Source organism: Macaca mulatta, chromosome 8 (assembly GCF_049350105.2).
Source record: "Macaca mulatta isolate MMU2019108-1 chromosome 8, T2T-MMU8v2.0, whole genome shotgun sequence".
Classification (NCBI taxonomy): Eukaryota; Metazoa; Chordata; class Mammalia; order Primates; family Cercopithecidae; genus Macaca; species Macaca mulatta.
The window spans coordinates 109927538-109945077 of record NC_133413.1 but is presented as its reverse complement, the minus strand read 5'-3'; the positions used below and the strand labels follow the sequence as shown (position 1 = coordinate 109945077).

The following is a 17540-nucleotide window of genomic DNA, read 5'->3' as shown; positions in this document are numbered from 1 at the left end:
AACCTCTACCATCACTTCATATGGCATAAGCTCAATGACAGTTCATAGCAAAAAAGCCCAATGCATTATTCTGTTTTATAAAAAAATTTTTAAATATCCAAGTAGATTATATTAGCCAGACAACATTTTTCTATACTATTATACTTTTTAATGTAGTAAATAATAATACTTAATATTTTAGAATGATAGAATAAAGATACTGGTCAATTTACTAACTTATATTAATAGAAGAACACATTATTTTATTGATACCTAGATTTTCTCTAACATTGTTTACATCAACCTCAAATCAGAATCTTCTCTCATCAAGTGTGCAGTAGGTCTAGAGAACAGTAGGTCTAGAGAACTAAGATTATTATCATCTTTATAATGAAAACAATTAAGATTGACAAAAAAGAATATGATATAAGAATACTGGGAAGATGGAAGTGTAGAAAGGAAGTGCAAAAGAGATAGAATCCTTATTTACAACAAATAGCAAGTGAATACGGTAACAGTGAATTAAGAGATGATAGTCCATTCAGGTTATTTAGAAATATGGAGATAAATACTTGAAGAAACAGCTTATAAAGAGTAGCTGACTATCAGGAAGGATGAGGTGGGGGTATCAGGGATTGTGCTACTTTGATGTATTTCATTAGCAAATTTTGGTTGTTAAAATTCATTTACTAATTTGATAAAAATAAAGCCATATTATAATAAATAAACTAATGGCCTTTTTGAGACTAAGACTATCTTGTAAGAAGGTGAAGAACCTTCTGAAGGGTAAACCAATTGTGTCAACCACAGTCCTGTTAAACACTGGTTTAGAAATCAAGGCTGAGTAGTGGAGCTTTGTTTTGGGAGTGAACTTACAATTGTAAATTTGGCTTTGGCTGTTAAGGTATCCAAAAGGTGGACTCTCACCTCATATAAAAGGCAGAGAACTAACATGTAAGAATCCCAAATAACGTGCCTGTTGTACTAGTTCTCTAGATACAGATGTCATGGAGACATGAAATATAGAATGGGATGGTGAACTATTGCAGCGAGCTAGATAAGGAAGGACATGTACTTTGTAATATGGAATGCATTTTGTTTTTGAATATTAAATTCCTGTTTCTTTTATGTAATTTCTCAGCCTGTCATAACACAGGTTGAGTATCCTTAATCCGAAAATTCAAAATCCAAAATGCTCCAAAATCTGAAATTTTTTGAGTATTAACATGACATGACCCTCAAAGAAATGCTCAGTGAAGCATTTCGAATTTTGTGTTTTCAGATAAGGGACTCAACCTGTATGTACAGAGAAACAAGGTTCATTTAAAGGCAGAAACTAAATATTCTGGGAGCTAGAAATCATGGAAATTATAGTATTTGAAAGGGACAGTGAAAATCTAATAATACAAATACAGGTCCATTGGTCTAGTGGTCTCACCCCATCTAAAACACATTTTTCAGAGCAACAATATTGGAAAATTTTTGTTTAATGTGGGACAGAATTTTCCTAATCCATCATCCAGTCATTTTGGCTGTGAACTGGTACATTTCATTATGTGTTAGCTCTCATTTTAATTAAAATTAATATTAAATATTGGTTCTGGCAAGAATCCTCAGATTACCCTATGGTTTTCACTTCTAGTTCCAAAGATATGTTCATTTTTTCCCCTTTGTTTATTGAATAGATGTTTCCTCCACTAATACATAATCCCACTATCATATTATACTTTTTTTTTTTGAGACAGGGTCTCACTTTGTTACCTGGTTGGAGTGCAACGGTGTCATCTCGGCTCACTGCAGCCTCCACCTCCCAGATTCAAGTGGTCCTCCTGCCTCAGCCCCCAAGTAGCAGAGACTAAAGGCATGTGCCATGTCTGCCTAATTTGTGTGTGTGTGTGTGTGTGTGTTTTTTTTTTTTTTCTTGCTGTTGTTGTAGAGATGTAGTTTTGCCATGTTGTCCAGGCTGGTCTTGAACTCCTATGCTCAAACGATCTGCCCGCACCTTGGCCTCCCAAGTGATATTATTCTTGATTATTCTTGAATAATGTTTAATCTTCCTTTTATTTTTTTTTTTTGAGACAGGGTCTCTTGCTCTGTCACCCATGCTGGAGTGGAGTGGCACCACCACAGCTCACTTCACCCTCGACCTCTGGGGCTCAAGTGATCCTCCCACCTCAGCCTCCCGAGTAGCTGGGACTACAGGCACACACTACCACAAGCAACTAATTTTTAATTTTTTTTTTTGTAGAGATGGGGGTCTCACGATGCTGCCCAGGCTGATCGTGAACTCCTGGGCTCAAGCAATCCACCCACCTCAGCCTCCCAGTGTTGGGCTTACAGGTGTGAGCCACTATGCTCCCAGCCAAAATTAATCTTTCAAATAAATATTGCAAAAGGTTGTCTGAAAACATTAACACCTTCAAAAAACATACTATATTAGGCCAGGTGTGGTGGCTCACGCCTGTAATCCCAGCAGTTTGGGAAGCCAAGGCAGATGGATCCCTTGAGGCCAGGAGTTCAAGACCAGCCTGGGCAATATGGTGAAACCCCATCTTTACTAAACAAAAAAAAAAAAAAAAAAAAAAGAAAAGAAAGGAAAATAAAAAAAAACATGTGTAACATCAAATATACATAATTTCTTCTTATAGAAGTATATTGTATCAATATAGTATCAGATGGTGGATTTAGAACATATTTGACATTTACTGGTCTACAATTCACAGGGTGCCTTCTAGAAAACCTGATAAATGGGATTCTCATTATTAATGCATAATTCCTATGCAATAGTATTTATTTATAATGTCAGGATTATATTATATGTACTAACATATGTATCTTCCTCCATTTTCCCAATAAGTTAGCCAGGTTTAATTTTCCTATTTTTCTTTTCAAAAAGAATTTTTAAAAAAATTGTTGGCTGCGCACAGTAGCTCACGCCTGTAATCTCAGCACTTTGGGAGCCGAGGGGGCCAGATCACCTGAGGTCGGGAGTTCAAGACAAACCTGGCCAACATTGTGAAATCACGTCTCTACTAAAAATACAAAAATTAGTTGGGTATGGTGACACGCGCCTGTAATCCCAGCTACTTGGAACTCTGAGGCAGGAGAATCGCTTGAACCCTGGAGGTAGAGGTTGCAGTGAGCCAAGATGGCACTCCAGCCTGGGCAACAGAGTGAGACTCCGTGTCAAAAAAAAAAAAAAGAAAGAAAGGCCAGGCACGGTGGCTTATGCCTGTAATCCCAGTACTTTGGGAGGCCGAGGAGGGTGGATTATGAGGTCACAAGTTGGAGACCAGGCTGGCCAACATGGTAGAACCCTGTCTCTACTAAAAATACAAAAAAATTAGCTGGGCGTGGTAGCAGGCACGTATAATCCCAGCTACTTGGGAGGCTGAGGCAGGAGTATCATTTGAACCTGGGAGGTGGAGGTTACAGTGAGCTGAGATTGTACCACTGCACTCCAGCCCAGGCAACAATGCAGGACTCTGTCTCAAAAAAAAAAAAAAAAATTTTGTGGTAGTGTGGTTGTGAAACCACACTAAAGGCAGTCAACCAGCCCTTTCAAAATATACCCTTGACTTATTACAGAGTATTCTATGTAACTAAAATATCTTTATATTCATAGACTATCAAATATGAGTTCTGCGAATAATTCAAAAATTGAATCATATTCTTCCAGTGCACTGTAGGTCTTTTCTAAAATACTGAACTTTTTACAGATATGTCCCACCAGGGTTGGGAAAAAGTCCAAACAGTCCTTTCTAATTATATAGCCTGTATTTTTAATTGTGATATATATACATAACATAAAATTTACCATTTTAACCATTTAAAAACATTCATGTCATCTGTACTTGTAACATGATCTCTAAGGAGAAACGCACAGCCATAGATACCTTTTTAAAGCAGAGGAAAACAATGCCTATCCAGTTTATGGAACTGCCAGTAATGATTCAACATTCAGGGAGGGATAGTCAGTAACTCCCAGTATCCCTTTATTTACTGAAATTGATCCCCTTATGAGGCATTAAAAGTATGTAAATAGTTAATAACCAATTTGCTAAGTTATACGAATTCCTAAAACAATCAGTGATCTGAGAGTTAGATTTCTTTGATAGGAGACATTCACAAAATTAGCACAAATAATATAGGAATGTAATTTACTTTTATCCAACTCAACGTGCTTCAGAGGCCTCATCGAAAATGCATGGGGAAGTATTTTTTAATTTGCTTATTTTGATGTCATATAATTACATTTTTATGGATTCCCTCATGTATATTTAAAAAGTTAATATTGTGGAGAATATGTAGTTCTAAAGTCCTTTTACAATAGATAGTGAATAAATAGATATCATGGCTAGTAAAGGATGATTACATTAGAAAATCTCCATTTACAAAAGATAAAAGATTTATCATTTAAAAAAAATTTTTTTTAAATAAAGAAGACTGAAAGAATAATGTCGCAGTTGAAAGACCTAAATTCCTCTTCATTTCCTACCTTCTTACTAAACAGAACTTAAAGCCTTCTTTACAACTCATGACAAAAATAAAAGCAACATCTTTTTCATATATAAACAGTTTGTTCACCTGAGTATTTACAAAATATTTATTCTAAGTGCAGAATGTTAGAGAAATGTGGAAACAAAATGCGAAGAAAATATATCTTGAGAAGAATCTAACAAATAGCTTTCTTTGTTTCTTGCTGACACACTTTGTGGTTACAATACAGGCTTCCAACGAACACCGGATCAAAATTAAAATTCTAGGCAGGCATTCAATTTTTATGATTGTGTCCATTCATTTCCCACTGAGCATGGGAAACGAATGCTTTACAAGTTATTTATTGAAGATATTCCCATAGTACTCTTAGAAAGTTCACTTCCAAAAGAGGCCTTATTACTGTAATGTATCCGAGTAAATGAAAGCTATACCAGGATTCTCACATCATACTTTATAATTTCAGCAGGGCAATAAAATTATGTATATAACAGAGGTTCCTCTGAGGTCAGTCCACAGCAATTTTGCAAAGGTACATGATAAATAAGAGGAATAGAGACCAAACAAATTTCTAAAATCAAGAATAACAATCCAAAATGATTTATGACTATATTTTGAATAAAGTTAAATACAGAATAATTAAGCAGAAAGCAGTCAGCTTAATTACAGTTTTCCTGCAGTGAATGTAAAGTTGGAACAAGTGCAGTAAGCCTGATCAAAATCAGGTAACAGTTACCTCTGCAGCCTTGTTTGATGGTTCCAGTCCAGTCATATTTGCTACTATTAACTGATGTAAGAGTTGAACTTGAGCCACACTTAGGAAGAAGTCCAGGTTTGTGGTTATATTCACTTCTAAGGAATGGCCACACACTAAAATCTCCTGAAGCAAAACAGGTAGAATGCAGATAAAGAAACATGATAGCTTTCAGATGATAATTTATCATTCTTACTTATTTGACCTTCACTACTTTGGTGACGTTTCCTAGGACTCAAGTTCATACATTAAGGTGAAGAGCAAAAATGGTGAGCACAGTCACTTGGACAGAATTTAATAGATAAATTTCATATTTATGAGGGCCTGCTGTGTGTTGGGATTTGTGCTAGATATACACAACTAACAATAAGAAGTCTTCACCTTTTCATACCTATTTGACTTTTCCATACCTCAAACTATTATTATTGTTTTCAATATGTAGCAACAATGTATTTGTGTAGCATAATCTTGTTCACGAATTCAAACAAACAAATATTTACTAAGAATCCCCTAAGTACTAGGTACCACAGTAGAGTCCTAGGAATATCACAAAGAATAATGTTGGCCTTGAACAGCAACCTGCTCTTGAGGAGGTTATAATCTAGTTGGGCAGACAGATGTAAACAGACAATTGTAGGCAGGCAATTATAATTGCTAAGAGCCACAGTATGAATATTCTCCAAAGGACATACTCTAAATGATTTATAAAAAAACAGAGTGTTGAAGATAGCTAGACTAATTTATTTCACTTCTTTAAACTGCTAAAATCTTGGCAGCATTGGGTAGATGTCCATAACTTAATTGGTGCTGTTCTGCAAAACCGAGGCACTTGAACATTTATCACTGGAAAACTTCAGACAAGGAAAACAGAACAAAACAAAAAACTAATTCAGTAGCTTCACTTAATAAGGAGACTATGACTAGTCCAAATGCAAATGCGTCAGCTTAGAGCAGCTTTTAATAAAGCTATAAAGAACAGCATGTCTGAAACAATTATTTTTTATTTTTTATTTTTTGGTTAAATAACATTTTCCTCTACAAGTTCTCTGTATTAATTCACTCTAGTTAGAATTCTTGTTCTATTCCTCAAGTATTGACAAAAAGGGAAAAAAGTATACCAATTCAGGATTTTAAAAAAATAGTCGCCATAACATTACCCAAGAGCATAAAAATTTGTACCAAAAATATCTTGGCTCTATTGGTGGCATACATCCTGTGAAAACTTGCAAAAAATTGATCTTACACTAGGAGGTTAAATAGTATCAATGCAATTGGTAGAATCAGCAGCTAATAACATAAAAACAAGGATAATTTTCATTTTTATAGAACTTACAGCTTTTCAGATTCCTCTTATAATTATTTTTTCTATTGATCGGTTTGAACCTTATAACAATCTAGAGGGCAACAAGAGTTGCTATATATGAGGCAACTAAGGTATGCATAAGAAAACTGTTGGAACAAAGAATTTAAACGAATGACTTAGGAGGATAACCTTTAGTATAAAGCTGAGTTTGGCCTAGAACTAGGTTTCCTGACCTTTAGCTTCCTGCCTCTTTCACCTGGGAATGAGGAAGTTTCTAGTAATGCCTTCAAATCATGCCTTTAAATGACTTTGAAGATGACTTAATTAAGATAGGATGATATTTCATCAACACTTGGATATATTCTTATCTTTGTTTCTGAATTCAATGACAAGCATTTGGGAATCCAAGTAAAGAATATTTTTGGAGGAAAAAAATCTTAATAATTTAAAAGGATTATGATATCCCATTTTTGTGAGTCAAATACACACAGGAAATAGAAGCATTTCTTAAATGTGATTTCAATATGTGAGTCTTAATTCGTATTTTCATAGCAGCATTGGTATGAACAAGGGCATGTCATAAGGAGTTTCATGTATTCTAAACCAACAGTGTTACTAAGCAGCTATAAGATATTAGTAGATTTATTTAATCTTTATACCCCTTTTGTGGATATACAAAAAATTAGTATTATATATCTAAATTTTCCAAACATTTTATAATAACTGACTTACAATTCTGTGAATGAGCAAAAAGTTTATATTGTGTTTAGCATAAAAAGTTCTACGAAGAATTGCTTTAGTTATAATGAATAAGATTATTATTACATTTCTTTTTTTTCATTTTTAAAAAAATTTTTTTTATCATACTTTAAGTTATAGGGTCCACGTGCACAACATGCAGGTTTGTTACATATGTATACATGTGCCATGCTGGTGTGCTGCACCCATTAACTCATCATTTACATTAGGTATATTTCCTAATGCTATCCCTCCCTACTCCCCCCACCCCACGACAGACCCCGGTGTGTGATGTTCCCCTTCCTGTGTCCAAGTGTTCTCACTGTTTAATTCCCACCTATGAGTGAGAACATGAGGTGTTTGGTTTTCTGTCCTTGTGACTGATTGCTGAGAATGATGATTTCCAGCTTCTTCCATGTCCCTACAAAGGACATGAACTCATCCTTTTTTATGGCTGCATAGTATTTCATGGTGTATATGTGCCACATTTTCTTATTCCAGTCTGTCATTGATGGACATTTGGGTTGGTTCCAAGTCTTTGCTATTGTGAATAGTGCCGCAATAAACATACGTGTGCATGTGTCTTTATAGCAGCATGATTTATAATCCTTTGGGTGTATACCCAGTAATGGGATTGCTGGGTCAAATGGTATTTCTAGTTCTAGATCCTTGAGGAATTGCCATACTGTCTTCCACAATGGTTGAACTAGTTTACAGTCCCACCCACAGTGTAAAAGCGTTCCTATTTCTCCACATCCTCTCCAGCACCCATTGTTTCCTGACTTTCTAATAATCGCCATTCTAACTGGCGTGAGATGGTATCTCACTGTGGTTTTGATTTGCATTTCTCTGATGACCAGTGCTGATGAGCATTTTTTCATGTGTCTGTTGGCTGCATAAATGTCTTCTTTTGAGAAGTGTCTGTTCATATCCTTTTCCCACTTTTTGATGGGGTTGTTTGTTCTTTCTTTCTACGAAGAGCTAAATTGGTTTGAGCTCTTTGTAGGTTTTGGATATTAGCCCTTTGTCAGATGAATAGATTGCAAAAATTTTCTCCCATTCTGTAGGTTGCCTGTTCACTCTGATGGTAGTTTCTTTTGCTGTGCAGAAACTCTTTAGTTTACTTAGATCCCATTTGTCAATGTTGGCTTGTTGTGCCATTGCTTTTGGTGTTTTAGACATGAAGTCCTTGCCCATGCCTATGTCCTGAATGGTATTGCCTAGGTTTTCTTCTAGGGTTTTGATAGTTTTAGGTCTAACATTTAAGTCTCTAATCCATCTTGATTTAATTTTTGGATAAGGATTAAGGAAGGGATCCAGTTTCAGCTTTCTACATGTGGCTAGGCAGTTTTCCCAACACCATTTATTAAATAGGGAATCCTTTCCCCATTTCTTGTTTTTGTCAGGTTTGTCAAAGATCAGATGGTTGTAGATGTGTGGTGTTATTTTTGAGGGCTCTATTCTGTTCCATTGGTCTATCTCTCTGTTTTGATACCAGTAGCATGCTGTTTTGGTTACTGTAGCCTTGTAGTATAGTTTGAAATCAGGTAGTGTGATGCCTCCAGCTTTGTTCTTTTTTCTTAGAATTCCCTTGGCAATGTGGGCTCTTTTTTGGTTCCATATGAACTTTAAAGTAGTTTTTCTTCCAATTCTGTGGACTAAGTCATTGGTAGCTTAATGGGGATGGCATTGAATCTATAAATTACTTTGGGCAGTATGGACATTTTCATGCTGTTGATTCTTCCTACCCATGAGCATGGAAAGTCCTTTCATTTGTTTGTGTCCTCTTTTGTTTCATTGACCAGTGGTTTGTACTTCTCTTTGAAGAGGTCCTTCACATCCCTTATATGTTGGATTCCTAGGTATTTTATTCTCTTTGAAGCAATTGTGAATGTGAGTTTACTCATGATTTGGCTCTCTGTTTGTCTGTTATTGGTGTATAAGAATGTTTGTGATTTTTGCACATTGATTTTGTATCCTGAGACTTTGCTGAAGTTGCTTATCAGCTTAAGGAGATTTTGGGCTGAGATGATGGGGTTTTCTAAATATACAATCCTGTCATCTGCAAACGGGACAATTTGACTTCCTCTTTTCCTAATTGAATACCCTTTATTTCTTTCTCCTGCCTGACTGCCCTGGCCAGAACTTCCAACACTATGTTGAATAGGTATGGTGAGAGAGGGAATCCCTCTCTTGTGCCAGTTTTCAAAGGGAACGCTTCCAGTTTTTGCCCATTAAGTATGATATTGGCTCTGGGTTTGTCATAAATAGCTCTTATTATTTTGAGATACGTTTCATCAATACTGAATTTATTGACAGTTTTTAGCATGAAGGGCTGTTGAATTTTGTCGAAGGCCTTTTCTGCATCTATTGAGATAATCATGTGGTTTTTGTATTTGGTTTTGTTTATATGCTGGATTATGTTTATTGATTTGCATATGTTGGACCAGCCTTGCATCCCAGGGATGAAGCCCACTTGATCATGGTGGATAAGCTTTTTGATGTGCTGCTGGATTTGGTTTGCCAGTATTTGAGGATTTTCGCATCCAGGTTCATCAGGGATATTGATCTAATATTCTCTTTTTTTTGTTATGTCTCTGCCAGGCTTTGGTATCAGGATAATGTTGGCCTTATAACATGAGTTAGGGAGGATTCCCTCTTTTCGTATTGATTGGAACAGTTTCAGAAGGAATGGTACCAGCTCCTCCTCGTACCTCTGGTGGAACTCGGCTGTGAATCCATCTGGTCCTGGACTTCTTTTGGTTGGTGGGCTATTAATTACTGCCTCAATTTCAGAGCCTATTGGTCTATTCAGGGATTCAACTTCTTCCTGGTTTAGTCTTGGGAGAATGCATGTGTCCAGAAATTTATCCATTTCTTCTAGACTTTCTAGTTTATTTGCACAGAGGTGTTTGTAGTATTCTCTGACGGTAGGTTATATTTCTGTGGGGTCGATGGTGATATTCCTTTTATCATTTTTTATTGCGTATATTTGATTCTTCTCTCTTTTCTTCTTTACTAATCTTGCTAGCTGTCTATCAATTTTGTTGATCTTTTCAAAAACCAGCTCCTAGATTCATTGATTTTTTGAAGGCTTTTTTTGTGTCTCTCCTTCAGTTCTGCTCTGATCTTAGTTTCTTGTCTTTTGCTAGCTTTCAGATTTGTTTGCTCTTGCTTCTCTAGTTCTTTCAATTGTGATTTTAGGGTGTCAATTTTAGATCTTTCCTGCTTTCTCTTGTGGGCATTTATTGTTATAAATTTCCCTCTACACAATGCTTTGTATGTGTCCCAGAGATTTTGGTATGTTGTATCTTTGTTGTCATTGGTTTCAAAGAACATCTTTATTTCTGCCTTCATTTCGTTATATACCCAGTAATCATTCAGGAGCAGGTTGTTCAGTTTCCATGTAGTTGAGCGGTTTTGATTGAGTTTCTTAAAATTTAGTTTGACTGGATATGAAATTCTGGGTTGAAAATTCTTTTCCTTAAGAATGTTGAATATCGGCCCCCACTCTCTTCTGGCTTGTAGAGTTCCTGCCGAGAGATCTGCTGTTAGTCTGATGGGCTTCCCTTTGTGGATAACCCAACCTTTCTCTCTGGCTGCCCTTAACATTTTTCCCTCATTTCAACTTTAGTGAATCTGACAATTATGTGTCTGGGAGTTGCTCTTCTCAAGGAGTATCTTTGTGGTGTTCTCTGTATTTCCTGAATTTGAATGTTGGCCTGCCTTGCTAGGTTGAGGAAGTTCTCCTGGATAATATCCTGCAGAGTGTTTTCCAGCAAGGTTCCATTCTCCTGGTCACTTTCAGGTACACCAGTCATACGTAAATTTGGTCTGTTCACATAGTCCCATGTTTCTTGGAGGCTTTGTTCTTTTCTCTTTTTTCTCTAAACTTCTCTTCTCACTTCATTTCATTAATTAGACCTTCAATCACTGATACGCTTTCTTCCACCTGATTGAATCTGCTACTGAAGCTTGTGCATGTGTCATGTAGTTCTCATGCCATGGTTTTCAGCTCCATCAGGTCATTTAAGGTCTTCTCTCCACTGTTTATTCTAGTTAGCCATTCATCTAATCGTTTTTCAAGGTTTTTAGCTTCCTCACAATGGGTTCGAACATCCTCCTTTTACCTCAGAGAAGTTTTTATTACCGATTTTCTGAAGCCTACTTCTGTCACCTTGTTAAAGTCATTCTCCGTCCTGCTTTGTTCCATTGCTGCCAAAGAACTGTGATCCTTTGGAGTAGAAGAGGCGCTCTGTGTTTTAGAATTTTCAGCTTTTCTGCCCTGTTTTTTCCCCATCTTTGTGGTTTTTTCTAACTTTCGTCTTTGATGCTGGTGACCGACAGATGGGGTTTTGGTATGGTTGTCCTTTTTGTTGATACTGATGCTATTCCTTTCTGTTTGTTAGAAAAAAACTATTTTAAAATTCAAATGGAACCAAAAAGGAGCCTGAATAGCCATGATAATTGTAAGCGAAAAGAACAAAGCTGGAGGCATCATACTACCAGACTTCAAACTATACTATAAGGCTACAGTATCCAAAACAACATGGTACTGGTATAAAAACAAACACATAGACCCATGAAACAGAATAGAGAACTGAGAAATGAGACTGCACACCTACAACCATCGGATCTTTGACAAACTTGACAACAACAAGCAATATAGAAAGGACTCTCTAATAAATGGTGCTGGGAGTGCTTGCTAGCTGTATGCAGAAAATTGAAACTGTACCCCTTCCTTACACCATATGCAGAAGTTAACTCAAGATGGATTAGAGACTAAAATGTAAAACCCCAAACTATAAACACCCTAGAAGAAAATCTAGGCAATACCATTCAGGACATTGGCATGGGCAAAGATTTCATGACGAGGATGCCAAAAGTAACTGCAACAAAAGCAAAAATTGACAAATGGGATCTAATTAAACTAAGGAGCTTCTGCACAGCCAAAGAAACTATCATCAGAATGAATAGACAGTCTACAACATGGGAGAAAAATTTTGCAAATTAACCATCTGACAAAGGTCTAATATCCAGAATCTATAAGGAACTTAACCAAATTTACAAGATAACCCCATTAAAAAGTGGGCCAAAGACACGGACAGACGTTTCTCAAAAGAAGCATACACGTAGTCACGTAGTTCTCATGCCATGGTTTTCTGCTCTATCGGGTCACTTAAGGACTTGTCTACATTGGTTATTCTAGTTATCCATTTGTCTAATCTTTTTCAACATTTTCAGCTTCTTTGCGATGGGTTCGAACTTCCTTCTTTAGCTCGGAGAAGTTTGATCGTCTGAAGCCTTCTCACTACTCCTCAAAGTCATTCTCCATCCAGCTTTGTTCTGTGGCTGGTGAGGAGCTGTGTTCCTTTGGAGGGGGAGAGGTGTTCTGATTTTTAGAGTTTTCAGCTTTTCTGCTCTGTTTTTTCCGTATCTTGTGGTTTTATCTACCTTTGGTTTTTGACGATGGTGATGTACAGATGGGGTTTTGGTGTGGATGTCCTTTCTTTTCATTAATTTTCTTTCTAACAGTCAGGACCCTCAGGTGCAGGTCTGTTGGAGTTTGCTCAAGGTCCACTCCAGACCCTGTTTGCCCAGTATGAACAGTGGAGGCTGCAGAAGAGTGAATATTGCTGAACAGCAAATGTTGCTGCCTGATCATTCCTCTGGAAGCTTTGTCTCAGAGGGGTACCTTGCCGTGAGGTGTCAGTCTGCCCCTATTGGGGGTGCCTCCCAGTTAGGCTACTCGGGGGTCAGGGACCCACTTCCAGAGGCAGTCTGTCCATTTGCAGATCTCAAACTCCGTGCTGGGAGAATCACTGGTCTCTTCAAAGCTGTCAGACAGGGACATTTAAATCTGCAGAGGTTTCTGCTGCCTTTTGTTTGGCTATGCCCTGTCCCCAGAGGTGGAGTCTACAGCGGCACGCAGGCCTCCTTGAGCTGAGGTGGGCTCCACCCAGTTCGACCTTCTCAGCCATTTTGTTTACCTACTCATGCCTCAGCGATGGCGGGCGCCCCTCCCCCAGACTTGCTATTGCCTTGCAGTTAGATCTGACTGCTGTGCTAGCAATGAGGAAGGCCCCATGGGTGCGGGACCCTCTGAGTCAGGTGTGGGACATAATCTCCTGGGTTGCCGTTTGCTAAGATCCTTGGAAAAGCACAGTATTAGGGCAGGTGTGACCCAATTTTCCAGGTGCTGTGTGTCATGGTTTCCCTTGGCTAGGAAAGGGAATTCCCTTAACCCTTGCGCTTCCTGGGTGAGGTGATGCCTCGCTCTCCTTTAGCTCTCACTCCGAGGGCTGCACCCACTGTCCTGCACCCACTGTCCAACACGCCCCAGGGAGATGAACCTGGTACCTCAGTTGGAAATGCAGAAATCACCCGTCTTGTGTCATTGACGCTGGGAGCTGTAGCTTGGAGCTGTTCCCATTCGGCCACCTTGGAACCTCCCCTATTAATACATTTCTATTCTATGGAGTTGGAGGTAATAAGTCATAGTGATCAGAATTGAAACCTGGATCCACCAATTAATGTTGGGTATGTTACTTAATCTGTTTTCACCTCAGTTTCCTCATCTTTAAAATATGTACACTAGTAGTATCTAATTCATAAGAATGTTGTGAAGACTAAATAATCTATGTAGAACTCACTATGTAAGGTAATCTGATTATCTGTCAGTATTATTGTTATTTTCACTAAAAAGAGGCTGTAGTACTTAGGAGTGTAGAGGATGGAGTCGGACCAGGTGGTTTCACATCCTGCTCTGCTGCTTACTATTTGTGAAAATCTGGGTAGCTTGGTTAGCTTCTCTATGCCTCAGTTTTGTCATCTAAAAAATAGGGATACCAGGAATAACAAATAAGATTATTATGAGGATTAAATGAGTTATTATAAGGAAAGCAATAACTGAAGAGTACTACAAAATCCATAAATGTTAGCTATGATAAGAGCCATTATTATTAATCAGCTAATTTGAAGTCCTATGGGCTGAAACTGTGGCAATCCCTAACATACAAAGAGGAGCAATTCCATTTTTCAAACTAAAATAAAATCAAAATTATGTTCTAACCTCAGTATGCAGATTTTCTGGAGAAATGATTTTGGTGAAAATGATAGCCGGTGCTCCAGTTATTCGGACAGAAAAATCTGTCAAAATGGGAGTCAAAATTGCTCTCCTTTCTTGATGCCGCCGTATGCTAAAAGATAGAGTGAAAGATTATTAGTCATTTCACTTTTTTCAAAGATAATTTTCATTAAATTTGTCCAAGTCTTTGTACTACAGACATGTATGGCAAAATTACATTATTATTTTGAGAGTGCCTATTTGCATATTTTACAGTCATCATTTCTTAACTTCAATTCCATAAGATTTGTAGAAGATGATAACATCTTGAGAAATTCAGATGTAATTAAGCAATTTCATATTAGTATCATCCCAGAGCTTTTTAACAAATTAATTTTTAAATGTTTACTTCTTGTTCTTGCAAATAGTTTCATATCACTTTTGTTACCAACAATCTTACTATTGTTTAGAATAATTTTTAATTTCCTATTTTTAATATCTGACCTTCTATTTGATAACTGCTGTCTTTCTGACCTCATTAGGGTCATGACCATATCCTTTTAATCTTTTAATTCTTTTCTTTTTAAGGTCTAAGAACAATATTAATTCATTTTTTTTTAAGACAAGGTCTTGCTCTGTCACATAGGCTGGAGTGCAGTGGTGCGATCATGGCTCACTTTAGCCTCAATCTCCTGGGCTCAAGTGATTCTCCCACCTTGGCCTCCTGAGTAGCTGGGACCACAGGAATGTACCACCACGCCTGGCTAATTTATTTTTGTTTTTTGTAGAGACAGAGTCTCCTCATGTTGCCCAGGCTGGTCTTGAACTCCTAGGCTCAAACAATTCTCCTGCCTAGGACCCTCAAAGTGCTGGGTTTACAAATGTTGAGTCACCATGCCCAGTTCTTAAGGTTTTTGTGTGAGATATTAAATGCTTCCTGAAAACAATCCTGTATGTGAAGTAGGGACTGTTAATAGTCCCATTATTATCTGTAAGGAAATGAAGTTCAAGTACTGGGCTAAGGCTACACAATGAGAGCAAAGGTTCCAGAATTGGACCTGGAGGGCAAGTTGACACCAAAACAGCTTTTGGCCTCTATTTTAGTTCTTCTTTATATATTCCCAGCTTTGATCAGTTATTTAGCAGAATATTTTTATCTGACATTTAAAATTATTAATAATTTCAAAGGAAGTACATGGTAAAAGATGAAATTGGAAAACATTATTGAGAAAGCAAAAGTGGGCTGGTACAGATCTTCAAGTCCACTATGTATATGCTTACTTTTTATTTTATCAACTAATATACATTTATGTTTTGTTAGCAAGCTATACCTCAAATTTTGCTTCAAGCTATTAACTTAATATTCCTTTTACATATGCCCTTATTAGTCCCTTATATCATAAACTGATAAAGTTGAAATCAGAGAATTGGCATAAATTATCTCATGAAAAAGCCTGGTTAAAATTCAAGTCTTTCTACACCATTTTTTCTTTTTATCAGAGTAGTCCAGAGAGTACTCTGGTCTTTTGTTAAACTTGCAATGAGCAGAGTTCTATATGGTGTCTGCCAAAAAAGCAAATTGGATCATCTGGTTCTATGACACGTAAGTATTGGATTTCAAGAAAGTCAATTTTAAAGAATTAAGAGATCTGGCGAGTAGAGAGTAACAGGAGGAAGTATTAAAATCTGTGACTACAGAGGAAGGACTGAGATCCTGAGAGACACCATAATTATAGCCTAATAGCTCAAATTCCATAAAATGACCAATGTGAGAAACATGTAACATCTGATGTGCTCTCATAGGGGAGTGCTAAAATATATGATGTATTAAAAATAACTTAAAATGGAAAAGTTGGCAGGGAACCAAATAAGAGCAAACATTAATGACCAAGGGCAATGAAAAAAAAGGTACTTGTCCGTATTATACATTTTTCTCCATAATGTGATAAATTAAATCAGTGACACAAAATATGAAAGCCCTGTGACCTTAGAAGTAATAACAAAATATAAATGTCAATAGTCTTATAAAACTATAATTTTTCTGGTATATAGTATTAACTTTTATGATATCTCTGGTAAATATTTGAGGTAATGGTAAATATTTTAAAAAATCATTAAAAACCTTTACAGATTCAAATATTTTCAGGAATAAATTTAAAAGAAAAAACAAAAAGAAATACTAAATAACTACAATGAAGAATTAAATTCTGGCAATATTTTACTATATAACAGTTCAAGTTTCAAAATTCAAAAGAAGGAACTAAAACACAAAGTATTAACTAAGGTTGTTAATGACCTTAGGGTCATTAAATTGAGAGGGTCAGCACTCTTAATGAATCAAGGGAATAGAGTTTTAACAGCTATTTGAGATAAGACAAGGATTTTTAAATGAGCTGCCTACCTAGATCTGGGGCCCCTGAAGGTCCAGAAAAAATCACACCATCAGAAACCGGAAAGAATAAGAAAGTTTGCCTGTCTTGGCAAGAGAACTTGTTGAAAAAACAAATATCGCCCTGGAAAATTAAAAATAATGGGAAATATCCCATGTGTATTAAGTGGCTCCAACTTATATTACCTGGGTGGTCCTCAAATACCCATTCTGTTATTTATATAGCAGTAGCATCAGAACTTTGATAACCCTGGGGCATCTGTCAGAAACAGATGGAAAACCTCCCTAGAAAACATGTCCTCAATGACAAAAAGGATACTCAAGGGAAAAAGATCGTTGAAGATAAGCTCCTAATACAAACCATTTTATATACCAAAAAAAAGAACTTTATTAGCAAGAGGAAAATTAGATCCTGTTTTCAAACGCATTATCAAGAACTTTTGATAATAAAATTTTGATAATAAATTAAATAAAAATTTTGCTTAAAATTACTAAAGACATATAGAATTAAAAAGCATAAGAAAAAAAGCAAGGCACTATTAAAAAGTGCAAATCAGGTTTGAAAAAACAACCAAAGAGAATTTCCAAAAATAAAAAATACAGTTACTAAAGTTAAAGACATAATAGGTGGGATAAATAGCATTTAGAAATAATTAGTAAACTAGAAATAGATTTGAGAAAATTCCAGAATTTACTAAAATAAATTTTTAAATGAAAAGTTTAAAAGGAAAATGAAGAGACAGGGAGAGATGAGTCCAACATATATAACTAGAATTCCAAAATGAGAGAACAGAAAGAAAGGAAAAGAGAAAAT

General features: G+C 36.5%; 1 protein-coding gene across 22 annotated transcripts in view; it reads right to left on the bottom strand.

Moving 5' to 3' along the window:
- The window catches only part of VPS13B (vacuolar protein sorting 13 homolog B), an 856590-nt gene that overhangs the window by 285181 nt on the left and 553869 nt on the right, over positions 1–17540 (bottom strand). For all 22 annotated transcript variants that reach the window (XR_013397363.1, XM_077943895.1, XM_077943898.1 and 19 more), the window contains exons 32-33: positions 14344–14470; positions 5213–5356 (exon numbers count right to left, since the gene is read on the bottom strand). Coding sequence is in view for 21 of the 22 variants with exons in the window: in XM_077943895.1 (XP_077800021.1) it covers positions 5213–5356; positions 14344–14470 (271 nt within the window). In the remaining variant the exon portion in view is untranslated. The remainder of the gene's footprint in view (positions 1–5212; positions 5357–14343; positions 14471–17540) is intronic.